Here is a 27,706-nt window from a genome sequence, read left to right on the forward strand (position 1 = left end):
CTAAATACAAATGAAGGCCCCCATCCTATCGCCCCTCTCCCAAAAGTTGCTCCCTCCCAGTCTGACCCTATTCACTGCATGTAATCCCCTCACCCTAAAAATAATTTTTGGCAAATACATAAATACTCGCTCTCATTCCCAATCGTTCCCAGCCATGGGGAAAACCAAAGGACAAGCTATGGGCTCCTCCACTCACCTCCCCAGAGCCTGGCGCCGCAGCCTGGGGTTTGGCCGCTCCCCAGCGGCACCCATCTGAGCCCCATTAGGGAGCCAGGGCTGGACTTTCTGGCTCTCCAGGAAGGCCTGGCCTGACCACGGCAGGACAAGCCCAGTGACATTCCCATATCCCTCCTGCCTGGCAGGGCCCTGTCAACTCCCCGCTGTTCTCATCCCTGCACGCAGCCCGGCTGGACCCTGAGCATCCCTTTCCCCGGAGCGTGGGGATGCCTCTCACGGGGTGTGGGTTGCATGGCTCCTGTGACCTGGTCCTGGGAGGCTGAGAGCAGGAAAGTGGCCATAAGCCACATAAGTCCTCTGTCCCCAGTCCAGCGTCTAGTCCCTGCCTGGGGGAACGCAGGAGCCAGACACATGCCTGGTGTCAGGATCCAGCCATGGTGTCTGCACCGAGCACCCATCCCTGGGCTTTTCTTCAAGGAAAAGCTGCAAGCTTTGCTCCCAGCCTCACACCTCTTCCCACTCCTGTTCTCATTTTGAGTGTTCAAGTGCTGAATTTCCACCCTGCTGATAATCCTGGGCCTTGGCACCCTCAGTTAACAGCCAGGCTCACTGCGGGCACGGCCTCCCCTGCATCAGGGCCTTCTTACCCAGGGCTCCAGCTTGGCCGTGCAGGCAGCTGCTGGATGCTTCAAGGAGGAGGCATTTTGGAGCAGCCATCCATTGCTCTCTACAGGCAAATTAGTCTGGGATGCTAAGAAAGCATCTGCTTGGGAATAGGTGGGGGGAACTCTAAACCAACATCTCACACCCAGTGGGGCATGGGGCACCCTCCTACCAGCAGGGCTTACTGGAGCCTGCTCAGCCTTCTGTATTAATTAGCAAATGCTAACTAGCCTGAGCAATCTGCCAGTGAGGAGGCCAGGTGGGTGCTGAGCTGGGCTTGCTTGGCTTAATGCCATCCACAGGGACTCAACCGGGCACAGGGGACATCCCCCCTGTGCCTCAGTTTCCTTCCTGGTAAAGCATCAGGTAACAAGCCCCAAGAAGGCCCAACCATGGAGACGAGCACAGCCCAGGATTAGTGGGATTTCAGGGTAGCCCCAGCCAGGTGAGCCCCTTGCAAGGGCTTTCATGTGTGTGTTTTGGGCTGACAGCATCTGTCCAGCTGTCTGTTCAGTGTCCAGTCACCTGGGGAGTGGTGGATGGATGGACGCACTGCAGTGTGCCAGAGGTGAACCTGGCTTTGGATTTGCAGATGGGACTTACTGAATGTTTCAAATTTGTGCTGTTCCCACCTCCTGCTGGGGAGAAATAAAAATCTACAGGAGCCATGTTTTTGACATCTTGAAAATGAAATATTGCAGTTCTCAGCTTTGAAAGGACTCAAAGCATTTTGACCGGAGAACTGGGGAAATCACCAATTCTGCCACCCTGGGAGGGACCAGGCAGTGGGATCGCACCGATTTCCCCACAGCTGCAGCTCCTGCTTCAGGGGAATCCTCCCCATTTCTGTGGCCATGTGCAAAACCACAACTTGAGTCCAAAAAACAGGAGCTGCCCCACCTGGTGCCATGATCTGTGCCATGTGGGGCCCAGGGTGTAAATTTGGGAGTGATAAGTGGGGGCTGCAAGTATGTCCCAGCAGTGCATCACCCCGGTGTGAGTCCCTCAGGGTAATGATCCGACCCTGCACCTTACGTAGCTGATTTTAATCGTGATGCTGTTTCTAGCTGTGTGTTAATAATGCAATTAAAGAGGGGCTCGATGACATCTCCCTGCCTGTGTATCAGGCTGAACTTCTTGTGGTGCATTTACCCCCCGCAGTGAGTCCCCCCATGCCTGCCCTGCTGCTGGCTGCCTGCCCGCATCCGCCCCTCCAGATAGCATTTTCTTGTTTCTCACATGTGTCCAGGCCGGCAAATCCCTCCCAAATTAATTAACAAGAGCCATGCCGAGGCACCAGCTGCTGTAAAGCCAAGCCGGGTGGATTTGGGAATGCGGAGGGTTGCACTGCAGGGTCACGTCAGGACAACCTTGTGTTTGAGCGCTGATGCTCTGGGGAGAGCAGGCAAGAGCCAGGCTGCAAAGCCTTTGCCGTTGTCTTGCCAGCGAGGATGGCCAGGGCCGCCTGGTTGATGGAGCTTTCTCCTGCCATGGGAAGGGTGTGGGACCTGGCCCAGCTCGGGGCTCGGTGCCCAGGGAAGCGATATTGAGGGGCCGTTGGTCCCCGGTGCTGTGCTGGAATGCCCTGCTGGCACAGCTGTGTCTCTGCCAGCACCCGTTCTGGCAGCTCCCGGCACCTGCGGTGCTGTGAAGCTTCAACCCTCCAGAGAGGTGCAAGAAAGCCCCAGTGCCAGCCCCAGACAGTGCCCCAAGCCTTCCCTTATGTTCCTCAGCATCTCCCTCCCCAGGCTGGGGGTACCCCCAGCCCAGCCGGGCAGCTCGACTGCGGTGGCAGAGCTTGGCTGTGAGAGCGAGCGGCTCCCAGCTGCCCACAAGCACTGTGCTGGGAGGTTGTTTGAAGAAGCACTTGGCTCTTCCTAAACCAAAACCTACAGAGACCAGAGCTCACTCCTTGGCACCCTGGGAGAAAACCAAGAGAGAGGGAGTTTTTCTGCTCCTGAAGAGAAGAGAAAGCAAAGCATGGCCCTCTCCTAAGGGGAAAACAGAGATGAAACCAAAAAAGCCGACTCCTAAATATCATCAGAAATCAAACATCGTTTCTCTCTGATTTCTCCAGCTGGGAAGGGCTCAGCCTGGTTTCACAGCCTCACTTACTCCAGCCGGGCACATTAACAACTCTATTTATGCTCTATTTATTCACAGCCGTGTGGCTAACTTGCCACGGTTGCTACCGGGAAGCATGAGGCGAGTGCAGCCAGCACACCCTGGGGCTGGGTGGGATGGCGCTGGGCAGCCCCCGAAGAAAAGTGGGGAGCAGTGGGGCTACCCCTGTTGCTTTGAGAAGGCTGGGATGGGCAGCCAAGGTGGGTGCCTGCCGAGCACACCCCAGTCATGCTCCCACCAAGAGCTGTCCCTTCAGACAGGAGAGAAGAGGGGCTTGCAGCAGGGCAGGGGGACCCTGGCAAGGAAATGTGTTGCTTTCCCCACCGTAGCCCCATCCTGGGCTGTACGGATGGTGAGCAAAGGGGGACTTGAAGGGGAATGTGGGGTGCAAGGATGCCTCCTTCTGCACATCCTGCAGAAAAGCAAAGGCCAGTCAAGTCAAAGGCAACACTCTCATTGCAATGAGTGCTGCTCATTAAGCAAACGAGGAAGGATCTGTAACTAATCAGGACCTGACAGGCAGCTCCTCCGCTTGCTCAAAAAATAGCTGTGAAGACCTGAAGCACCTTTACTTATTCATAGGGTGCTTCATGAGGACTCCCTGCTTGTCTTGGGGATGTGCCCACCTCCGGGCTGGAGTGAGGTTGGGATTTAAATTAACACTGTAGGGATGACACAGGGTGAGGGGCAGCCCAGGGTGGGGGAGTTTTGGAAAAGTTCCTGCTGCAGTACAGCTGGTGTGGGGGGTGAGGGCTGCTCTGGGGGGGATGTCTGGAGGCAAGCAATGAGGAGGAGCCCTGGGACAGGAGCTGGCCATGCTGGGGAGGGCTGGGGTGATGCTCAGCCCTGTCTGGGGATGAGGGGCAAAGGGCTCCAGCAGGAGATGGTGAGGACCCTCAGGAGGAGAAAATGCCTACTCCTGGGAAGGAGGGATCCCACTCAGCAGTCTGGGAAAGGGAGATGGTGGGTGTCATGCCAGGGTGTTTCCCCACCCCAGAGCCCTGGGACTGTGTTAATTCCTGGCCTGTATATAAGATTGATCCTAGGATAGGATGGGTGATAATGTGAGATGGTAATGTACCCACCAGCCTTGACAGCTCTAATCCTTTCCCCAGGCAGCCCCTAGAGCGCTGGCACTGTGCTCAGCCCTGTTTGCCTTGACAGCCCTCATGGGACAGGCTGGGGGATCAAGCAGGGCTTTAGGCACCCAGCAAAACCCCTTTGTCCCCAATGGGGCACAGGGGACATGACTGGGGCAGCCCCAGGCAGGGAAGCACAACTCAGGAGGGCAGCATCTGGCTGTTTACAGCCGACTCTGACTCTGTCCCAGCAGCTGTGGCCGCAGCACAGTGCCAGCAAAAACGGGATAAGGGAGAGAAAAAGCCCTTTTAGTCCCTGAAGGCCAGCAGCTGGGCTGGATCCGGGGTGGGGAGCGGGGCAGCGGGGGATGCGTGCTGCCCAGGGAAATGCAGCTGGGGTGAAATCCCCCAGGATTCTGCTGCTGCCCTGCACAGTCAGACCATGTGCTGCAGGGAAAGGAGAGGGGAGTTTGCTTAAATTATGGGTGAGAAGGGCCACACATCTGCAATGCTCTGCTGGCCTTTGTGCCTCAGTTTCCTCAGCCCCTTCCCTGCACCTGGGGTGCCCCCTTGGACCTCGTGCCACCCCTGTGCTGCTCCAGTGCTGGCCCGGATTCAGCCAGCGTGCATTTCCCAGAGCCTGTGTTTTAGGTACCATCTATTTTTAGGATGCCCAAACTGCAGCAAAGATGGCACCCCCAGCACGGGTGTCCCCCAGCTGGAAGTGAGATGAGAACTGATGCTCTTTTTGCATGCAACAGCACTGTTGTTGTCACGGGCTGGTGATGTCTGCGTGTCCCTGCTGTGGCAGAGTTTGGCCTTTTCCCCGTGAGCCCTACCAGCCCCCTTCAAGTTCTGCCCCATTATATTTTAATTGCTGCCTCGTTAATTTTTAGGGACCCTCACTGCATGCGGGAGCTCTCGCAGCATCGCCCAGCATTGTTTTACGGGGTGCCCAGCCCTTACCCCGGGTCTGGGGGATGTTTCTAGGGAAATGCTCAGGAGGAGAGTGAGAAACCGGAGCATCCCTGGGCTGGGATTCTCCATGGCAGCTTCTGCCTGTCCAGTGGGTGTTTTCTAGCCTGGCTAAGGGATGGGGTCCTCTGGGGTTGGGCAGGGTGCTGTGGAGGTGCTGGTCCATGGGATGCTGGTCCTCCCCTGTCCTTTCGCATCCCTAAAGATGGATGAAGGCGTCGCCCCCCAGCCCCCCCCATCTGTGGCTCCCCAACCCACAGAGGAGGCAATTTGGGAGCAGAGATGCTGCATCTGGGGATGAAATCATCCACCTACTCCTACAATTCCCCACCTCCCCGGTAGCCGGGCGCCCCCCCCCCCCCGCCGCGTTGCGGCGGGGGGGGGCGCCCGGCTACCGGGGAGGGGGAGGAGGGACGCTGACATCACCGCCGGAGCGCGGCTCGGCGGAGCCGGGGCGGCCGGACCGGCTCCGCTCCGCTCTCGTTCTCCGCTCCGGGGGAGCCACCGAGCCCGGTAAGGCTGGAGAGGCAGTGGGAGGGTTGTGGAAGGCGGGTGGATGGATGGACAGACGGATGGCCCCGCGGCTGCTGCTCATCATCCATCCCTCCATCCCTCTTCCGTGGGGTCCTGCGGGAAGATGGGGGGCAGCGGGTCGGCAGCAGCACAGCCTTTCCCCCCTTCCCCCGAGGAAGATGTCTCTCTCAGAGGAATATTTAAAAATGCACAAAAAAAAAAAAAAAAAAAAGAAGAAAGAAAAAAACCAAACCTCAAACCACCCAAAAATCCTACGTCTTCATCCGCCAGCTCCGTGCAGCAATGCCAGGCTGGAGCTGCCGGAGGGGAGCTGTGTGCAGCAGGAGGTTCCTCAGCACATATGTCTATTTTAAAAGCCCGTGGTGTGATCTCTTGCCCTACTTTCCAGACTCTTGCCGGTACTTTCCTTGCGTGCAGCAGCCGAGTCCTGCTGGCGGGAGCTCCCCGGGAAGCCAGAGCTGAGCGAGCAGCTGGGCTCTCCCCGCTGGCGAGAGACTGGGATGGGGGGACAGGGCAGTGGGGTTGGGGTCAAGACAGTGGTTTAGTCACTAACGTGCTGCCTTTCTCTCCAGCAGAGAGAAGAAGGTCCCCAGCGCCGTGTGGATGAGACCGGGCTGAGAAGAGGACAGCACGTTTGTACCCAGCACCCCAATTAGCTTCATTTTCTCCCCTCCATTTTCCCTGGTGATGAAAAGGCTCCCTACCCACACCTGAGCCAGTCCTGCCGAGCCCTGGGGCATCGGTGTGGCTCTGCAGTGATTTTGGGACTGGAAGGGTCAGGAGCTGCTCTCCAACACGGAGATTTTCCAACACTGAGATTTTTATTCTGAGTGCGCAGGGAAAGGAACGCTCCCCTACCCCGCTGCATTGCCCCAGCCCAGCCATACTTGCCCCGTGAGGGCACCCCAGGCCCCCGATGCCCAGTGGGATTTGGGCAGCGTGACCCACACCACGCCATCGCCATGGCCTCCTCGGACGGGCTGCAGTACCGGGCTCTCTATGAGTACCAGAAGGACCGGGAGGAGGACCTGGCGCTGTGCCCTGGGGACGTGCTGACGGTCAGCAGGGCCGGGCTGCTCAGCAGCCCCGACTACAAGGACGGGGACGAGCGCAGCCCCCAGGGTTGGCTCCACGGCCTCAACGAGCGCACCAAGGAGCGCGGCGACTTCCCTGGCACCTACGTGGAATACCTGGGTCCTGCGCGTGTCGTCACCGCCACCGCCAAGGCCAGGCCACGGCCCTTGCCCCCACCGCCCGCTGGAACCCCCACACCCTGGGGTGAGTACTGAGGGCATGGGAAGGTGGTAGCCCATGGGTGGGTGACCCCTGCAAGATGGCGAGGGTGGTGTGGAGCCCGGGTGGATGCTTGCATTTGGGGTGGCTTGGTGGGGGTCCACTGGGATGGGGATCCAGCCCCAGAAGGAGGAGCTGCCCCAGGAATTATTCACCCTCGTGCATCGAGGCAGCCGCAAGTGGGGCATGGGATGCCCAGGGTACCGCTCCCCTCCAGCCAAACATACCGCAGAGATTGTTCCTCGCCAGCATCCCGGGCTGACTGTTGTGCTGGCATGGGGTGTTCAAGGGGATCTGTGTCTGTGAGAGCATGGGAGAAGATGCAGGAGCCCTTTGGCCCCCTAGGGAGGAGCAGAAAACCCCATGGTGGTCCCTGGGGATGTTTTTTTCTAACTGCTCTTCTCCCCACCACTGCGGCACCCGATTCCAGCTGCTCTCAGTGCCTGGGCAAGCGCTGGCCCCCGGCCAGCTCACGGCCTCAGTGTCACTTTGTGCAAGCTGGGATGGGGAACGATCTTGGAAGGTGGTGGGGTTGGTCCCTGTGGGGCTCCTCCATCCCCAGGGGCTGCAGCACAGGGCTGTGGGGGGGGATATTCAGCAGAGCTCTTCCTGGCATGGGGGCCTCCAGCCATTTCTCTGCTGGGATCTGCCAAGCTCATGAAGCCGGCTCTGCCCTCGCCACTTACCGTGGCCAAGTGCGTTGGGGCTGGGAGGGATTTCACAGCAGTTGCATAATGTACCCAAGTTAAAAAAAAAAAGACGCAAAGTAAGAAAGCCCCCTTCCAGCCAGGATGACCCAGAGACCCTGGCCAAAGCCATGTTGCTCTCCTTCTCTGGGATGTGACGGAGGAGAAATGGCTGTCCATGTGGGCCTGGAGCTGGGAGAGTGGCACTGCATTTAGCCGCCGCTGCCCAAAACCTGCCTGGCTGCTGGCCCGGTGCCTTCGGCACACTCCTCACCCAGTTTGGGACCAAGGTACAGATGTGGTAACCGGAAAAGCTGTTTCCCTCCTGGGCTGGCTAGGCATTGGAGATACCTCGGTCCTGGGTTTAGAGGAGCACCCACTGATGAGGAGTCTGTCTCCCTCCAAAATATGGCTCAGGGCCCCCTTACCACTGTGATTTAAGAGGGCAGGGACCACCTGGCCCCTGGGCTGAGCATGGGAGGACTCAGCTGGCGTGGGGCAACTCCTTCCCCCAACACCATCCACCGCTGCGTGTTGCCATGCACATCCTGCGGCTCAGCCCCCCCCAGCAGCATGAGAAGGATACTGGGACCCCTTTCTGTCTCCCCTCATCCAAAGATGTTCCTCCCCAGCCAATGCTCTGAGTGCAACCAGGCAGCCACAGTCCCAGCAGCGCTGGTGAGGATCAGTGAGCAACTATATGCTGCTTTTGCAGGAGGGAGGAGTCCATTTTTTTGGGGTGCTTACCCTGCCAGAAAGGGCTTTGAGCCCCCTTCCCAGTCAAACTCACCAGTGTGTGAGGAGCCCTCTGCCCCTGGCTGTTTGGCAGGCAGAGCCCTAGAAAACTCGGTGCTTAGTGGGGACAACTCAGATCAGAAAGGAGAAGACCCAAGGGCTCTCCAGCCCCCTTCACGACGGAGAAGCGTGAAGCCACCTTCTTGCTTCTGCCCTTGCTGCCCATCATCATTGCCTTGTGCCTGCCCCATGCAGGGGGTGGTACGTGCTCCTCTCCGAGGGGCTGGGAGATGTGCCCAGGGACCCCTGCCCACAAGTGTTGGGGACATGGTGACACCCCACAGATCGAGGGACGTCCCCAGCAGCAAGCACAGCCTGGTTGGAGAGCCTGGCCCCTGTGGAAGGTCTCAGCGTAGGATCCCCAGCCCTGCGTGTGCCTGCATGAGAGGATAACAACTTAAAATTTAAAAAAATATAAAACTGAGGGTTTTTTTTAATAGGGAAACACCCACTAAAACCACGTTTTGGGGGTAGACTGGGGAGGGTGCTGCCATCTGCAGGACATGGTCTGGCCATGGCCTTGTGTCCAGCACCACTGTCCAGGGGGACGCTGGGTGATGCCTCCCCAGTCCCGTGTAGTGGGGTCCCCCTCCGTGGGGTACCTTTGCTGGGGCGATGCCAGGGTGTGTGGGTGTCTCAGCAGGGGACACTGGTGGTCCATGACCACGTCTTTCTGCAGCAGCAGAGCAGCATGTATTGTTTTATGTTGGTTTAAACCCAAACCTCCCAGCTGGTGGCATTTCCCTTAGAGTAAAAATCTCCAGCATGCTCTTGAAAGAGAAGGGCCTTTTTTTCTTTTTTTGGAAAATTCTTCCCGTGCTGTTTCCATTCCCAGATGAAGGTTTTGAGGGACACTTGCTTTGGTTGGCCCAAATGCTTATTCTTCTGTGACAGTGGTGTACTGCCCTGCGTGCCCTCAGTGCCCACTGAGCCCCGATGCTGGCTGGGGACCCCAGGCACCCCGAGCAGGGTGAAGCCCTTGGGGGACCCCTGAATTGGAGAGAGACGGTGCGTTTCCCAGCCATGTCTCAGAGCCAGGGCTGGCTCTGTGGCGAGGAATGGTCTTTTTTTAATGAGATAATACCCTAAAAATGGTTCTGCAGTGGATCTGAGTCCCCAGGGGACTTCCCAGGAGTTCAGCGGCTGTTTTGCCCCTGCCTGGTTGTCCTGGGCAGGCAGCATCACCACTGCAAGGCATCACCTCCGCTTGACCTGGGGTCGGAGCCAAGCAGTGTCTCAGGATGCTGGGGTCCAGCCTGGCACCCTGAAGGGAGAGGATGGGCTAAAGCTCCAACCTGAGCTTGGGGCTATTCCTGCTGTTTTCAACAAGGAGAAACAGACAGATATTTTTCACCATTACCACCTTTACCCAAGCCATTGCCTTGGAGGCCAAAACCCAGTTTTCCATAATTAAAAAATGACCCATGTGGTGGGGAGATTTTCCATGGGCTCCCAACCACCTGCTTTGCTTTAAACCCGGAAATCTTCACCATTCCCACCCAACGCACCCACACATCTCCACTGGGCAGTGGGGGGGGACCCTGTTACCAGGCTCAGGGTTCTCAGCTATGCCTGGGGACCAGATCAGCCACCTATGAGCAGGAGGTTTGCATCCCTCCCTGCTCTCCAGGGAGCACTAGGGCATCACCGTGGCAAAGATGAGAGTCTACATCCACCTGTGGCAGCCAGGTTGTTTTTGCAAAAGGTCAAAGGTAGTGTGGCCTCATTATGGCCCTGCCCACAGCCCCGTTGTTTTTTTCTTTTTCATTCCTTAAAACCATTATGGGTTTATCTGCTTCACATGTGGGTTCCCTGCCTTCCACCAGGCAGCAAAAACCAATGACAGAACGAACCTTATGCTGGAGTTAACGAGGCTGGAGTGCACCTCACTGGGAAGAAAAGTCACACTTAGGCTTTATTTAATTTGCTGTAATTTTAAAAAATAGATTTCCATCAGAACAGATCCACTCACCACATAAAACAGGCAGAAAAGCTCTCGACACATCAGCCTTTCCAGATGCCATCTGCACCCCGGCGGTCACACACGGTTCTGATGTGTTGCGGCTGGTAGTGGCCCCTGACTGTCCCCTGCTCCTGCCTGCCCACTGCTTTCCCAGGGGAGAGTTCTAGACTAATGAGAGAGTGTGGGAGGACATCCCAACACTGTCAGGGTCTCTGTCAGGTATAACCCACATAGATGGAGGGGTTTATCAGCCAAGGTGATAAGGAGGGAGAGAGGGATGGATGGATGGATGGATGGATGGAGGGATGGATGGATGGATGGATGGAGGGATGGATGGATGGATGGATGGATGGACAGACTGAGCATTCCCTGGGGTAAGGAGAGCCTCTCTCACCCCTGTCAAGGGGTTTGCTCCCCTCTGGTAGGGCCTGCGGTGAGGTGTCCTTGTTATAAAACCCAGGAGCCAGCAGCACCTGGGGATTTGTGCTGTTGGAAGCCTAGCCCATGTTTGGCTGAAGGGCTCCTCAAGGGCTGGGGGTGGCTGAGTCCTCCCTGGGCTTGTGCTCAGCCCTGTTGTAGACACCAGAAAATCCAAGTGGGTGAGAGCTGCAGGGAGCCATGTCCATGCCGGGTACAGACTTCCCCTCCAGCTCCTGCCTGGTGCCACTAAGGGCTGTGGGTGATGAGAGGGGCCAGTCTCAGTGCCATGGGAGGAGAAGTGGGGAAGGGATTTTGGCTTGAAGGGTCTCCACGCTCAGGGCGGGATGCTCCCCGGGGACAGGGCGCATGCCTGAGCACATCTTTGCATCTCAGCAAGCAGCTGAGCCCCCAACGGTGACTCTTACTGCAAAAAGAGGATAAAATAAGAGAGAAGTTCTCCAAAATTGGACACACATGAGCTGAAGTGTTGGTTGTGGCTGTGCCAGCTTGATCCTGTCCTGAAGCAGACGATGAAAGAGACAGGAATTGGTGCAGGCAAGCATTTCCAAGCCCCTTCTTCCCATCTTTCCATCACAGGGATCCCTGGGCAGGCAGAGCTCACCGAGCACCCCACTCTCCCTGAGCAGGCACTGCCGACTGTGGCCAGGCTCATCGAGGCGCTGGAAAAACAAGGTACGGGCAGCCATGGCATCTGTCTGCAGGGCATATGTGGGTGCACATGCAACCACCTGCTCTGCTTGTGTTTGGAGATGCCCCAAGAGCATCACTAGAGCCAAAGCTCTCCCCACACACCCTGGTACCTACGCAGTGTGGGCAGGGTGAGGGAGCTTGGCGGTCTCGGTCGCTGCCTGCTTCCGTTACATTGGAGGGGAGGATGTGGGGCTCAGGACTGACCCCTCTCTCCTGACTGCTCCCCAGGTCTCGACAGCGAGGTGCTCTACAGATCCAGTCCAGGTGGGCTGGGGGATGCTGAGCTGAAGCAGGCTCTTCTGGCGGGTAAGTCCCAGAGCCACATCCCTCCCCATGTCTCTGGCAGGAAGGGGGCTGTGGAGGTGATGCTTCCAGGCAAGGCACAGTGGGGATAGGTTACTGGTTCTGACCTCGTTATGGCCCTAATTACAGCTCTGTAAGGCCCTGCCTGCTTGTGAGACCCCCTCTCTGCTCCCCCAATATCCCAGTGTGATGCTGCCAAGAGGGATGCAGGCATGGGGCTGGGTCTCTTCACTAGAAGCTCTATTTTTGTTAGGGAGAAAAATATTTTATTTTGCAAACCTTTAGGGTTTCTATTTGAGAATCGGGGCAAGGAGAAAGCCTCTTGTGGGTGCAATACGGAAAATGAAAGGCAGAAGAAAAAGTTCATTTTTTAGGAGAATGGGAAGCATTTTTCGGGGCGGGGGGGGGGGGGGGGGGATGAGCAGGCTGGGGAGGAGGGAAAAACCATCTCCCCACCCCTGTTCCTAAATTCACGGCTGGGGTGGCACGGAGGCGTTGGGGACGTGATGGATCCAGAGTGCCGCTCAAATCTGCCGGGGGGGCTGCGTCGAGCATCTCCATCCTCCCGGCCGCGCTGCCCAGAGGGCGGCACTGTGGGACCAGGCACGGTCCAGCCCCCCACAGCCCGAGTCTGGCACCGCGTCCCCCGTCCCCCCACCCCCGTCCCCCCACCCCCCGGCCTGCCCTTGGACCCGGCATCCCGGGAGCTGGTGGGGTGGCGGGGGGGGGACACGGCGGGGAGGGGCACGGCGGCTCTGCCAGCGCCGGGAGCCGGCGGCAGCCGGGCCGTGTTGCCGGGGAGAAGGGCTGTGATGAAATCGCTATATTAAGCAACATGACCTCATCGCTTCCCCCGCGCACCGGGAGCCGAGTCCCCGCCGGGCGGAGGACGAGGCTGCGGGGAAGGAAGAGGTGAAGGAGAGGAGATGGAGGGGGTCCCAGGGCTGCTCCGTCCCCGCTGCCCAAGGAGGGCTCTGCTCCCCCGGGCATGATGGTAGGGCACGGTGCACCCCACCACCCCCTGGGGAAGCCCCCGCTGCAGGCTGGGGAAGGCAGGAGTAGCGGGGTGCCCTTTCGCAAGGCCTTGTCCCCCGGCCCAGATTTCCCGGCTGAAGCCATCCCGAGATGGATCCCCACGGCCCCAGCTGCCCTGGGCATTGATGCCCAGGCTGGGCAGGGGCAGCAGTAACAGCATGGAAGGATGTTTTGCTTTCCAAGCACGCAGGAGTTACGAGTCCTCCATCCTCCCCGCGCAGCCAGTGCAGCATCCCCGGCAGGCACAGGGCTTCCCGGCAGCACCGCAGAGGTCACTACTGAAATCCTGCCCAGCCTCTGGAGACTCCCCCAAACCCAGGGGCAAACCCCACTGGCCTTGCCGAAGCTTGGGCTGGAGCTGCAGAGCAGCTGCTGGGTCCATCCAGGTTTTCATATCCCACTGCAGGAGCCAGCAGCAGGCAGGGAAATGCCGTCATTATTTTTCAAACCATTTGAAAGCCCTGAAAAATCCTCAACAGCCCCAAGTGACCCCCATCTCCTCTAGGAGCTAAATAACCTCTTTTATTTGGCAATTTAGGGGACTGCCCTGTGCGCCCACACCAGGGCTGGGAAAAGCCAGAACTCCCCGGAGCTGGCTGGAGGGGGTAGGACATGTCATGCGTTTGCTAGCTCTCAGCTGGAGGGGCTGGTGCTCAGCCCTGCCAGAGGGATGCTCTGCAAACAGGATGGGGAAGATGTTCCTGCCAGGGCCAAGCATCCCGGCAGAGCCCAGGCTTGGCAGCCTGCTCCCCCCACAGCCTCCTGTGCACCAGAGACCCAGTGGTGCTTCCCCAGGGCCCTGCTGGAGCCCAAACTGGGAAGGAGAGCAACTCTGCTTTGGCCCCCATACAAGTCCTTTCATTGCATTTGGTGGGGTAAACATCTCTGTCAAAAAATGGGAGTTTGCATATGCCCCATGAGCAAGTGGGCAGAGGTGAGGGTCGTGTTTCTCTTCCTCCCACACTCATGATGGTCCATCCTTCCAGCACTCCATCTCTGCCATCAGCCTGCCTGCAAAAGTCAAACTCCATCTTGGGGAACTGGGAGAAATCGGACCCAAGGCTGGTGGCAGCAGGAACCAAACTGTGTCTCAGCTGGGGAGAAAACCAGGTTCCCACCGGGGGTTTCAGCTTCCCTGCAACTACCCAAATTATGCTGGTGTTTGGCAGCAGTGGCAGAAAAACCTCTAGAGAATGCAAGGAAAAGGGAGCATGGGCTGGAAAAGTTCAGGTGTTGGTTTTCTCAATGTGTCAGAGAAAACAGGGATTCTGAACTTCCAGTGGGGAGGAGGAGGAGGCTTCTCTGGGAGTCACACAAGTCAGAGCACTGCTGGCTGTGCCGGGGAGCCCAGGGGCATCGTGTCCCTGGGGCCAGGCAGCGCAGGCACCCGTCTGAGTTGTGCTGGTCAGACCCTCTCCCTATCCCCTTCAGAGCCCTTACCCGTGGGGGACCTAGCCTGAGGGGGCAGCCCCCAAGCCAAACATCACCCAGGCTTTGGGATGAAGGTTTTCTATCCTCATGGGGCTGTGGCAGCGTTAGGCACAGCTGACTTGGATACAGCACAGCTCCATGTGGCTCTGCAGCCTGGGCTGACCCTGTCCCCATCCTGGCACTGGTGACGTCCTGCAGGATGGTGGCATCTGACCGCTGGCTACAGCCTGTGCACCGAACTTGGTATTTCCATGTTGGATGATGCAAGAGAAATTATTTATAGGGGGAAAAAAAAAAAGAAAGAAAAGACAGGACTCACTGATAAAGGGGGGGATCAGTGAACTGAGAGCCTCTGCTGCCACACAGCTGAGATGCCAATGGGGCTGGTGAGAGAAGCACGGGCCGAAGGGTGGTTGGGCTTATGCTGGCTCCAGAGAAGAATTAATTGTTTTGGGACACTTGGTGTTTAATTCAGACCCTTATGCCCTGAGAGGTGAGCAGGGCTGTGGGACGCCACTGAACATGGGAGTTGGAGTCACATGGCAGCACCAAAAAAGGACTTAACAAAAAGCTGCAGCCCTGCACGGGGCTGGGGGAACTCGCTGAAGGGCTGCAGGTGATGAGACAGCCAGGAGCCCTGCTGCAGCCACAGGGAAAGAGTTATGGGCAGAAAAAGAAGAAGAAAGTAGAGCTTTAAATGGCAGCAGCATAGTGCAGCACTTGGCCCAGCTACCCCCAGTGCTCCCTGCAGTGCCCAGCTGCAGGGCTGCTTCATGGCCTGGGGGCATCTCTGTGCCCATCGTGCCAGGGGCCACACGCTGACCCCCAGTGTTTCCAGCCCCCAGCACTCCTGCTGTCCCCTGTGTGTGGCTCAGGAGCTGCTTGGCACGTAGGGGATGGGGCAAATCACCTGCAAAGTCACCGGTGCCTGTGGACACGAGGTGTACGAGCCCCTCCGGTGCCCAGGGGTGATGTATTCTCACCCCATCTCTGGGGTCCAGCTGCAAACGCAAATACTGAGACACTTCCCCAGATGCACAGGCAGCACTGAGAAAAACCTCCATCACTGGCAGGGCCAGGCAGGAGCTGCCTGCACCCTGGGGTGCCGGGGCGAATCCGGTGGCAGCGTGAGGCGGATTGGAGCGGGTGTCTCCAGGCGTGCCATGCCTGAGCTGCCATCCTGCGTGCTTTGATCAGGGGCCTCGGCACAGAGCAGTCTGCCTAGAGACACACTCACGTGCCCAAGAATTAGGTCAGGGCTCAGTGGGGATTAGCAAGCGGTGATGGGCCCCGGGACTTCACTGGGGCTGCCGGGAGCTGCTGCTGGGCAGAAAGGGCTGGGCTGGGGTGAAGAGCAGCCTGGGGGGGCCTCACACTGCCTGGATGCCCAGGGTGGGATCGCATCCCCATCCTCATCCCTGGGATGCCAGAGGGGGTTGGAGGCCCCCGAGGACTCTGTTTTCCCCTGGCCAAGCTATTAACCCCACCACAATGACTTTACTCCTGAATCCAAGGCGCCCTGGTGCCTGCCACGCTGCTTTTTATTTATACATGCAGTAGAAATAAACCCCGCGTTGTCAGAGCCTGGCAAGAAGCATGAGCTCATCTCTTATATTTGGTGGTGACGAAAGAAGGGTAAATAAACAGCAGCAGCATAGATGTCCCTCCCAGACCCATCGGGGTGAACTGGGGGTGAGCTTTTGCCATCCCCTCATGTAGCTGCTGGGGAAACTGAGGAAGGGAACTGCCCTTGGGAAGCTGAGGTGGGGGAAGGCAACCTCACTGGGCACCCTTGAAAGGGGGTGCCAGCACCCCTGCCCTGGCTGAGTGCAAGCTGGGGGTATGCTGAGGTGAAACCCAGCTGGCAGGGTGTTTGGGGCTGACAAGAGCATGGGCAGGCAGTGTCCTGGCAGCTTCCAAGTCCCCACCACAAGGTACCAGTGGGCTGGCTGAGAGACATTACAATGATGCTGCATCAAAGCTGGGGAAATACTCCCTGATTCGGTGCACAGTTCCCCAGTAAACCTCCACTGTGGGATGCCCAGGAGCCTCAAATCAGGACCCCTGGTTGGGTCTGGGGGCTGTATAGGTCCTTGTGCAGGCAGCATCTGTGCAGGTGGGAAGCTATAGCCCCCAGAACTGGAGAAGGACACCCCTGCAGCACCAGCTGACTGTCTGGAAGGGGTAGGGGAACTCCCCAGTCAGTATTTAAGTCAGCCCCAGGTATGGGTGGTTTGGGTGCCCCTCTACCAGAGGGACCATGCACCCAAGAGCATCACGCTGCGGCAGCACTTGGCGGCCAAGGTCCAGCTTAGCCTGTAGGACACCCTGCGGCACCTTGCTGTGAGAGGGGCTGTGGGTGCTGGGCAGGGTCTGCACGCTGTCACCCACATGCTGGCTGGGGATGTGGGTGCAGCCGTCACCTGTGGCCACATGCAGGGGACAGCTGGTTACCAGGACCCACTCAAGCTTCTCCTTCAAAGCAAACCCCACCACCTCCTCCTCACCACCTCTTGACTAAACATCCTCTACATTTACCGAAACTCTGGGCTTACTCACGCCTCCCTGGCTGGCTGCAGCTGCCGGGAGAGGTCCTGGGGTTTCCTGTCGAGCCTGACTCAGCCCAAAGCCCCGGCACCCCTCTGCCTGGGCTAGGATGTGGGGTCTGGCATCCCCGTGGGAGGAGGCTGGGAGCACCCATTGCTTTTCTCTCTGGGCCTGTGGTCATCCCATATACCCCTTCCCCAGCCCCAAATTTATTCCTGCTTTTCATCCCCCATGGACAAGGGATGCTCTCTGCTGGTCCCTGGCTGCTCGCTTGCTCTGCCAGCGGGTCAGCGAGCAGGTTGTGTGCTGGAGAGGTCGGTATGGGGTTGACATTGGGGTTTTGGGGTGTTCTCCTTCTGTTTGTGGCAGGCGGATGGAATCCCTCTGTCATTCCCCCGGGGAAGGGATGGGAACATCTGGAGAGCAGCGGGAGAGCACTGACTCATCCTGCAGCATCATTAACTTCTTATAGCTGGTTATCATCTCTCTCTGATAAGGAGAGAGCAGCATCAGTGGGGTCAGGCTGGCAGTAATTGTCTGGGAAGGCTCCAGAGTTAACCCTTCCCCAGCTGCTGGCTGAGCCTCCCTGAGGTGCTGGGGTGCAGCCAGTGCTGGGGAGCAACCTGGAGCACCCCCCAGCTTGTGCTCTCAGCCTAAAGGGGAGCCTAACTCACCACGGCAGTGCCAGGGGAAGAAGGGGAGCTGGGGCAGGAGAAGGCCACTGCATCTCCAGGAGGATGGGGGGCAACAGGCTAATGGCTATTTCTAGCCAACGTGCCAAGGAAAATGGTGCCATCAGCAATCAGTCCTTATTAGCAGGGTGTGAATCCCCCTCGTCTCCCCATCACGCTTCTCTCTGAGTGTAAAGATGTTTTTGAGTCTTGCTTTGAAACCAGCTGAGCCTTCCCTTTGAACACCCCCCCAAGCCCATGCCTAATGATGCAAACGAGCTAATTAGGCCACGGTGGAGCCTGGGGCTGATCGCCTGGGGCCAGCGCCTGGCAGCAGCCCCTTCCCTGCACAGAAACAGCTTGGGGCTGCTCTCCCCAATCCCCGCCAGCATCCTTAAGGCGAGTGACAGGTCACTGCAGAAACCTCCGCAGTGGGCAGGGGAGAGCAGCCAGGCTCACCCTGGGTGAAAAGGAGTTTGGGGTTTGCCCAGTGCATCCTACTGATGGGAGCAGCTGTCTGCAATGCAGCCGCTTGTCCAAGCAACAAGATTCTGGGAACCCCCAGCAGCATCCCTGGGTTTTAGCCATATACTGCAGGGTTTCAGACCAAAAGAGGGGTTAGAGCATCCTGTGGGATCCCTGACCCCGCTCGCCTCCCCCTGCCCAGCTGGAGCCAACCTGCCAGCTCATTTCTCCAGGGCAAGTGCTAGCAAAAATGGAGAACTGGTTGCCATCCCCCTGCAAACCCTGGTAGAAATAACCCTTCTGGCCAGCTGAGAAGGTCCAGAAGTGTGGCTGGGAGATGTGAGCATCAGCATGGACCAGAGTGGGGCTGGGGTGCAGCAGGCGAGAGCTGGCACAGCCCTGCCCACCTTGAGCATGCCAAGGGCAGAGTGGCCCATGGGGTGATGCAGTGACATTGGGGGGTGCTAGAAAGACAGCATCCACCTTTGTCCCAGGTCGTGTTTGGGCCACACTGGATGGCTGCCCACCCCGACATGGTGGCATCTCTCCCAGCTGTCCCCATGCTGCCCTGGAGCACAGTTCCCGGGCCAGCCGCGTGCTTACTCCTGAAAATGAGGTAGTGTCTCCAACAGCTGGGTTAAAGGCTTCACTTGGGGCATTGGTCAATCTGTTTTCTCTGCGGTCTCCGAGCCAAATGGCAGGCACTGGCCATGAGGGACACACCACAGCTTCTTGTCCCTGATCAGGCAAAGGAGGAGGCGGGTAGGCTCTTGCGTTCCCTGGCCCACAGCAGGGACACCCCAAGGAGAGGAGATCAAGGTCAAGGTGCCCAAAACCAGCCTTTGCCAGGAGTCGGGGAGCTCCCCATCCTAGCCCCGCTGGCCAGGCACCAACCAAAGCCTTGCCCTAGGAAGTAGTTTTTCTCCACTCTTTTGGGTTTATTGCTCCAGAAGGGAGCGCGACCACACGCAGTCAGCTGAAATGGTTGGAGACTGAAGGCATTTTCTTCTGGAAAATTCTGGGCTGGGAGATGGAGCATCTCCCAGTATGGCACCGATTTCAGTAAAGCTGCATTTGGGGGTAAAGACCCAGAGAGGGGAGGGGAAGGGGGCTCAGAGCAGGGCAAGCCCACCATCTTCTTCTCAGTCAGCACACACCAGGCCATTTGGGGCCTGACACATAGTCTTTAAGAAAGTGCAAAATTAGCTCTTTTTTCAATATTCTCATTTAGAAGAAGTGAGAAATTTAGTTTCTACAAACGAACCACTTCAAATGATCCCAAATATCTTGGGCTTTTTTATAATCCCCCTGCCGCCCCAAGATTTCTCCTATGAGGAGAATTTCAAAATATTGCGTTTGGCTCCAGTTCGAATCAAAGCCAGATTTTGAAACCTCCAGATCTTTGCAAAAGGGACCGTCACCCTCCGGGCAGCCACCTCCCGGCCTGGCTCAGCTAAGAGACCTCCAAGAAAAACGCATGAGGCAATACCAAAGGATGCAGAAAGGGCTCTTCGCCCTGGACCCGGTGAAGCAATGTCCCTGCACTGGCCCAGCCGCAGGGCTCAGATGGATGTGTCCCACCCTTTGGCTCCTGCTGGACCGTGGGACATTTCTGCTCAGAGCACTGCCCCCATCCCAAGCCCAGGCTGGGTAGGCCCAACCTGCCCCCGGCACTTTGCCCATCCCTGGAGCATCTTTCACTGCCTTTCCTGGGGTAGCTGCCTTTCGGGGTGCACTCACAGCAATTTGGGCTCTCTGGGGGTGACTGGGCCTTCAGCAACATGCATTGCCTGGGGACCATAACCCCATTCCATGAATGTATTTTTCCAAGCAGTTCCTCCAGGGCTGGGGTTGGCACATGGCGCCTGGCCCTTGATGGCCCGAGGATGCCTGGGGCAGCCACTCAACCCATCCCATGGGTGCTATCCTGCAGTGGGACCCTGATGGGATGGTGAGAGCCCCTGCCCCACGCACTGGATGTATAGTGCACACAAGGCAGAGACGCTGCCTCGTGCTCTCCATGGGCACAAGGAACTCAGGGTCAGTGGAAACTGGGACAGGAATAATTGCTGGGGGGAGGGGTTGGCAGTGAAATCATGGGCTGCCACACCTGGGAGATGGGGGCATGGGCAAAGAAATTGCCACCCATGTCCTGAGGAAGACCTGTGGGGATGGAAGAGTTCCACACTCCGTGCTGGAGGCGCAATACCATGGGCTAAGGGTTCCCGCTGGGTCTCTCCCTGCAGACGCCTCGGCTGTGGACATGGACCTGTACGATGCCCAGACGCTGGCAGAGGCCCTGAAGTGGTACCTCCAGGAGCTCCCATCACCCCTGATCCCTCCAGCTCTCTACAGCGACTTGGTCCACATGGCTCAAGGTAAGCACGGCCGGGCTCCCCCTGCACCCAGGACCTTTGAGGGGCTGGAGGAGCTTTGGGAAGCTCCTAGAAAGGCTCCACAGCATCTCCAGGGTGGCTCCTGTCCCCATCCCCTGCCTGATGCTGCACTAAGGGCAGATCCTGAGAAGGACCGTGGGGAGCACCCCTCTGCACTGGAGCAGCATGGCAGCTTTGGGGAGATGCTTCAGGAAAGTGGCAGCTTTGCCCTGGGCACAGCATGGCCCTCTCCCACTGCAGTGCCTGGAGGAGGAGGTGCTGCCTGCTGGGATGAGTGGCTGTCAAGGCTGGGTGATGCTGGCCCCAGAAGAAAGCATTATTATAATACTTTGGCTCTGCTGCCTGGGAAATTTTTACTGTAATCTCATTAACTCTTGGCTTTATATGGGCATAGAAAATTCTCTGCTTTTTCAGCTTAGTGCTGCTAGGAAGTGCCTTTAGGTCCCTGCAAGCTTTCCAGCCACTGTGCAAATGTATGAGACTGTCAAAGTTTTGGTTTTACTTGAATTTTTTCAAATAAACAGGACAGGCCTCATACCCATGTCAGTAGAGTCACGGTCCATCCCAGTGGGCAGCCTGGACCAAACCCATTTCAAATGAGTCCTCACAGAGCCACTCAGCCCCTCCCAGCCTGAAGGCCTCATGGGGATTGCCAGGCACACACCAAGCCCTCCCCCACCATCTTAGCTAGGACCTGAACCTCTCACCACCTTCAAAACCAGGATTTCCCCTTTTGCAGCAGCTCTTGTCTAGCTGCTGGTTGCTGCAGTATCTGCCATCCCCATGCATCACCTCCCTGTTCTAAGCCAGATTAGCGCTTGGGCAGATCATGCTCTTGGCTGCCTTATGAGGCACCAAAAGATCACCTGTGGCCAGACCAGAGTGGCCTTTTCCTACTATGTCCTTGTGGGAAAAGGCCACAGGCTCTTTGTGGCCTCCAACAAGGCAGGAGGGACACACAAAGAAGATGAAGGATAACTCACACCCCATCCTCCCTGCCCTGCGCAGAGACACAGAGCCAGGAGAAATACACCCGGGGCCAGTGGCACCAACACTGCCTTCCCCTCACCCATTGGGGAGAGGAGAAATCAAAGGCTGCCTCTCTTCCAAGGATAAAAATGCAATTAGGAAGCAATTAGCTGGGTTGCCTCGTTAAGCAACTTCAAAGGGAAGTGCCTTTCCCCACAGCCTGCACCAGAGCAGGCTCTGCTCCTGGCACGATGGGTGCAGGAGGAGGAGGAGGCAGGAATGGAGGCAAAACCAACGGGGATTTCTCTGGGGCTTTAAAAAAAATAAATAAAAATACAAGTCTTTCAGGAGACAGCGCTGGTTTTTGGCAGTCTGCCCTGCAAGCAGGCTCCTTCTGCCCTGCTCGAGGCTGCAGGCTGGAAAAAAGGCGAGCTGACCACCTGCAAAAAGAGGTGGAAAACATCCCCAAATTCACCCTTTGGCTGTGGACTTTCCCCCAGCGGCAATCCCTGGGTGAAAAAACGTGCAAAAAGCAGTCGATCAGGTTAGGGGAGGTCTGGAGTGAAGCCGAACATCCTGTGGGAGCAGCTTGTTGGATACGGGGGCACACAAACACCCCATCACTATCCCAGCTGGGTTGCAGACTTGCTCGGGAGGGTACCCCAGACCCGCCACCTCTCCGGTTCTGGTGCACCTCAGCCCTGAGGATGGATGCCGGGAGCTTGCTGGGCATCGGCCAAGCCTCAGCCCTGGTGCAAAGAGCCATGGGGAGCTGAGTCAGCCCTGGGCCGAGCCGGGCTTTGAAGACGGCTGAGAGCAACACAGCCCTGGGGACCTCTCCGTCCCCCGCAGATGAAAAGGCCAGGCCAAGGAGGGATGGAGGATGGCTGGAGAGCAGCTGTTTCTCGTGCCCGGGGCAGGACCATGGTCCCAGGCCGCTGAGCTCACAGCTCACAAGACTGGGGAGCCCTGGCCAAGGCTGCCAGAGGGCACCAGGGACATGGGGGGGATGCTGGTGAGAACACTGTGAGGCTGTGGGACTGCTCAGAGTGCCCATGACAGGGGTCCCGGCAGCACCTCCATCATGTGCAACACAATTAGGTGCCTGCTTGTATTCACATGGGCAATTCCATCATCGCTGGAAGTAGCTGCCCCCTGATCAGCCCTCCCTGCTGCTGCATTTCAGGGGGCAAGAGAGGCCACACTGGGAGGACTGCAGGGACCTTGCTGCAGCCATGACTGTAGCTCTCAGCCCAGGGGCAGCTTTTTTTCTCCTAAAAAGCCTTTTCCCTCCCAGCTTGCTTTTACTGCAGGGGAGGGCTGAGCCTTTAAATTCAGCAGATCTTCCAGCTGGTGGCTGTTTCCCCCCTCTGCTTTGCTTTGCTTTTTCCATGGTTTTGCAGGGCAGAGCTCTCACTGTTCTCTGTTGGAGCAGCAGCAGCAGCAAGGAGTGTTTAGGTGCAGACCCTCCAGATGAGCAGCCCAGCTCCCCATGCTCCCTCCCTGGCTGTGCTGAGAGGAAGAATGTGCTCATGTCACCCTACAATCTAATCTGGGGTGGTGTGAGAGGCTAAATGGGGCTGGCAAGAGGTGGCTGAGACCCCCAGGGCATCACCTCCGAGTGCCCTGTGCTCTCTGGAGTAACCCTGTGTCCCACAGCCTGTCTGTGGAAATGGATGGCTTGCAAAGAAACAGTCAGGGGTTTTGGAGAAGAGGTTGAGTTCAGGTCTTTTGTGGGGCTCTGTGTGTAGTAGACACCTGTCACAGCTTGTGCCACATGTGCTGGCAGGTGCCGGACTTCCGTGAGAGGCAAGGGGATGCCCCCACCTCCCAAATTGACTTTTCTTCTCCTGTTTCCCCTCTGCTGCAGAGACCCCGGGCCTGGAGGAGTGTGGCCAGCGAGCCAGAGCCCTGCTGGCCCCCCCAGCCCTGCCGCAGCCCCAGGCACTGCTCCTGCGCCAGCTCGCCCGCCACTTCTGCCGCCTCTGCCAGGGCACCCGCCGGAGCCGCCTCTCGCCCCGGCTCCTTGGGGAGCTCTTTGGGGAGCTGCTTCTCCACCCTGCGGCAGCCAGGTGAGGTGCCCCTGCCATGCATGGGACAGGGTGGGTGAGAGAAGGCTGCCCACAGCCAGGCACGGGCACACTAGCCCCCAACAAAGCTGGGCTCAGCCCCAGGGTGTTCCGAAGGAGGAGGCTGGAGCTGGGAGCCCCCATCCCAACTGTGATGCTCTGACATCACACCACAAGACATCCATCGGGGTGGCTGGCTCTTGTCCCAGGGGTGTGGGGTTCTCTGGGGAGGCTGAGCTGCTGGCACCCTCACGGACCCCCCCTTTCTCCCCACAGCACTGAGGCGAGCCCCGAGCTCCGTGCAAGGATCCTTGAGTCCCTCATTGTGGCCAGTGAGGCGGCGGAGGTGCCAGCAGCCCCTGGTAAGAGATGTGTGGCTGGTGGCAGAAGGGGAGCAGTGGGAGTGACATTTGGGGAGGTGATAGCAGCAGGTCGCGGGGCAGTTTCAGAGGCGGGTGTGGTGACAGGAAGGTCCCCACATTCCTGTGGTGCTGCGCGGGCTGTGCTGGCTCCCTGGCCAGGCACATTGTTCCCATTTCCCTCCCTTCTTTCTCCTCAAAGATACTGGTTTTGGGGCACTTCTTTGCAGCCCCTCAAAAGGTTTGCAGCTGTTTTCTTGCTTAATGTCCGTGTCGCTGCTCTTTGGTCCCAGTGTGGTGCAAGCAGGTCCCGCTCCCCCATTTTGGGGGCTCGGTAGGTGTGGGTGCTCTTGGTTGGGGACTGCTGCGCAGCTTGTTTTGGTGAACAGTGATCTGGATGCAGTCTGGGAGGAAAAAAATACCAACATAACCATAAAATGGCAGGATGGTGCTTGCTACAGGATCAAATCCAGGTTTATGATTTTTGACTTGCATTTAGTTTTCATACGTGCAGAATCGCACTGTGTCCAATGATGCACTGCTCTTCCCCCATGGGGCATCCCCAGGATGGGGATGAGGATGGGCACTTGTTCCCAACCTCTCCATGTGTGGGAAAGGACCCAGGAGCGTGTGTTTTTCTGCAGATGGTAACGACCCCACCCAGCCTTCACCCCCCAGGACTGCAGTTCTGCCCCTTTTATTACCAACACATGCATTTGCCTCCAGCACCTCTTTGCTCTTTACTTGTGCTCTGGTTGTTGAAGTCCCAGGTCTCTGCTGGCCACCTTCTCCTCGCTTCTTGGTGGTATCTCATGTCCCATCCGTGTCCAAAACCAAAGTGCATGCCCCTTGTGCCCTCTGCAGCACTCCAAGGATGGGAGGCAAGCAGTCCATTCAGTCAGGGACATACATGGGAGGGAGGAAGGGTGCTCAGTGAGCAGAAACCGCAGACCTTGAGGACCACAGAGATCCATCCCTGTGGGATCCCATCTCCAGGCAGCCACCGAGATCCGGCTGTGTCTCCACACAGAGCTGGCCAGACCCCCAGGAGGCACAATTGCTTCCAGCCCTCCTGCTTGGAGATATGTCAGCGCTGGTCCCAGTGAATCCTGTCTCCTTGTGATGTATCTGGGTCCTTGTCATCACCCTGCCTCCCTGGGGGGTGGCCGGGCCAGGCAGGATTACGATTCTTAATATTCCTCGTAAATCAGCCCTTTCAGACCTGTCATCTTATTTATTGCTCTCCCCCGAGCTCTCGCCCACGAGTTTGTTGAGATCCGTATGTCTCTTCCACCCGCTGATCCAGATGTTGGGCAGCTGCAGCCCGGCAGTCCCCGGGGTCCCCACTATCGTCCCCAGATGCTGTGTTGTCACCGGTTGCCCCCACCCCAAACTGAGCAGAGGGGTTGGGCAGGATCCCAGGGTCCTTATTCCCTTTCTGGGCTAAAATCTCCCCCATGGGCATGTCCCCACGTGGGTACCCCACAAGTGTGGGGCAGGGCATGGGGCACCTGGGCTTGCTGCCCCACAAGCTGCTTCACTGCAGGACTTCAGACAAGTCCTGCCACCTCCCCTCTCTTCATACCTAAAAGCAAGGATATTACTACTTGGCTGTCATCACATTAGGATGTTGGGAAGCTTAATTAAATGCCTGCAAAGCGTTTTTGAGAGCTGTGGATGAAAGGGGCTATATATAAAGTGGAAAGAATTATTATTAGCGGTGGGGTCTATGTCCCAGCCCCACTCCCATCGCCCTGGCCCCGCTCTGCCGCATCCCGGCACCGTGATTATTTTCGTGCATGTGTGGAGTTGTGGTTTTATAATTATACATGTAAAATAGCTATAAATACCCTGCAATAACACGGCGGGTGTGTGCACATAGCACAGTAATAGGAGTCGGTAGCTGACATGGAGGAAACTGCGGTGTGACCTCATTCTGACTCAGGCATAAATATACCTCATGTGAGCGGGCGGCTGGGGGGGTTTGGGGCATTTGGGGGGTTTTTGGGGCCACTTGCGGGCTGCAAGGACAGCGGCTGCCTTGGCAGCAAGGGTCATGTTTTGGGTGAGGTCTGAAGCTGGCTGTTAACCCCGGGGAGGCTCCTGCAGTGTTGGGGTCCTCCCTCTCCTATGTGTTCTGGGGCTGGTGGTGGAGGCTTGGATGTGAAAATCATCAAGAATAAAAATGTAAATTATGAAATCTGGTTTCTGGAGGGGCTGTCTTGGGTGGATTTGCTGTTGTTGAGTTTGTGGCATCCCTTCCCACAGGCACTGCTCCTGGGGGGTCTCTGCAGCCACCCGTAGATGGGATGTGAAGGGGAATGGCATGGGATGGGTCCATGATGGCTCCTGAAAGCTCTTCCTGGTGACTGTGATACAGCACTAGGGTCGTGCTGGAGGTACTAGTTTGCATGGGGCCATGCACTGGTTTGCACAGGCAATGCCACAGATCAGTGGGAAAGCTGGGACAGACCCTGGGGCCAAGTGGCATTTAGGCCACCTTGCTGAGCTCTCCAGCAAGCCCCCAGCTCTGGGGAGCCACCCCCAGACCAGGGGTACGAGGACATTCCTCAGCCCCATGGGGACCCAGAGGGGGGCACACAGAGCCCACAGCAGGACCCCAGAGCCTGCCGGGAGCTGTTTCCCGAGCAGGGTGAGGGGGCAGGGGAAAGCAAAGGGAAGAAGTGATGCAAATACCAGCTCAGCTGAAGGAAGATGACTTCATCTCCTTTTCCTCTCCTGGTGCTATTTATAGCCACTTTAATTTACTCCCCTTTGCTTTATTATCTCTCCAGCAAGCCGTTAGCCCTCAGACAGCAGGATGCCTTTACTCACTATGCAGCACAGAATTCTGAAAAAAAAAACAACACCACCAAAAAATTCCAAGAGCAGGGGTGGGAGGCAGGGAAAGGCAGCAGAGCACTGGGGGCAGGAACGTCACTGTCCTGTGGCATAGATTTCTGGAGAAAATGAGAGGATTATGACTCCTTTTGGGGAAAATAGTGAGAATCGCGTGAGGGAGATGTCCTCTTCCTCCTTCAGAGCAGTGGCTGGAGGGGACAGGACTAGCAGTGCCAGGGTCCCCTCCTCACGCCAGGATAGGCACTGTTGTTTTGCTGGACTCTGCTGAGGCAGGGGCACACCCTGCTTCCCCAGGACCCCCAGCCCAGTATAATGCCATCGGGTGGGGATCAGGCTCCAGCACCCAGCCCAAGCACCTTGAAAACACCTTTCCAAAGAGCAGGTTTAGCAGACACATGCCACAGGGAAACTGAGGCATGGCCTCCCCATGGAGTCACTCTCCCAGCGGCTCCAAAATCTGGTCCCTGGTGGGGTCGGTCCCCAGATGCCCAGCCCTGAGCCCAGCACCATGGCACCTAACACCCCAGCAGGGATGGAGGCCATAGGGATGTGGTGGGTGATTTCCCATCACATCTTCTGATGTGACACGCTGGGCACTTCCCAGCCTGAGCCCCACGCAGGCACCTCTGTGACAGCATCGCTGCCGAGCAGGACTGCCACATCAAACCAATCTGACTTTGAAGTTTTTAATTAACTTTTTTCCTGTTTGCTTTCTTCTGAATCCAAGAGAAAAGCCCATCCTCTCACTCTCCCTGGCTCATGTGTCAGCATGTCACAGCAGAGGTTGCAGACTTGGATGTGCAGGGGGTCAGGAGGGAGCAGAAGGCTTGCCAGGAGGGGCCAGCCTAGGGTGGGTGCAGACCCCCACCTGTCTGGCATGCTGGGGACCATGTCCAGGTGCTGTCCTGCCTGCGCAGAAGCATTCCCGCACAGCCACAAGCATCCCACTGCTTGGCGTGGCACATCAGCTGCAGGGTGCCTCCGGTTTGCATTACTCCTTGGTGTTTTATCCCCTTGGGGCTGCCGATGGGGAGCTGATGGAGGTTAAAAATAGCCAGGAAAAAAAACAACCAAAAACCCCTGGATGGAGGGCAGCATGGGGAGGCCATGGCCAAGTGGTCCCCTGTGCCGAGACATCTGGTCCTCCCTCCCCTAATCTGCAAATAATACAGAGAAAAC

At 57.6% G+C, this 27,706-nt stretch overlaps 1 protein-coding gene across 1 annotated transcript in view; it reads left to right on the top strand.

Moving 5' to 3' along the window:
• The first annotated feature begins 5,452 nt into the window (after positions 1-5,452).
• Positions 5,453-27,706, top strand: part of PIK3R3 (phosphoinositide-3-kinase regulatory subunit 3) — an 81,840-nt gene continuing 59,586 nt past the window's right edge. The window contains exons 1-7 of the mRNA XM_074832134.1: positions 5,453-5,531; positions 6,125-6,830; positions 11,307-11,402; positions 11,649-11,726; positions 20,119-20,250; positions 23,108-23,309; positions 23,583-23,668. Coding sequence (XP_074688235.1) covers positions 6,515-6,830; positions 11,307-11,402; positions 11,649-11,726; positions 20,119-20,250; positions 23,108-23,309; positions 23,583-23,668 — 910 coding nt within the window. The 5' untranslated portion in view covers positions 5,453-5,531; positions 6,125-6,514. The remainder of the gene's footprint in view (positions 5,532-6,124; positions 6,831-11,306; positions 11,403-11,648; positions 11,727-20,118; positions 20,251-23,107; positions 23,310-23,582; positions 23,669-27,706) is intronic.

The sequence above is a fragment of the Strix aluco genome, chromosome 8 (genome assembly GCF_031877795.1).
Source record: "Strix aluco isolate bStrAlu1 chromosome 8, bStrAlu1.hap1, whole genome shotgun sequence".
Taxonomy (NCBI): Eukaryota; Metazoa; Chordata; class Aves; order Strigiformes; family Strigidae; genus Strix; species Strix aluco.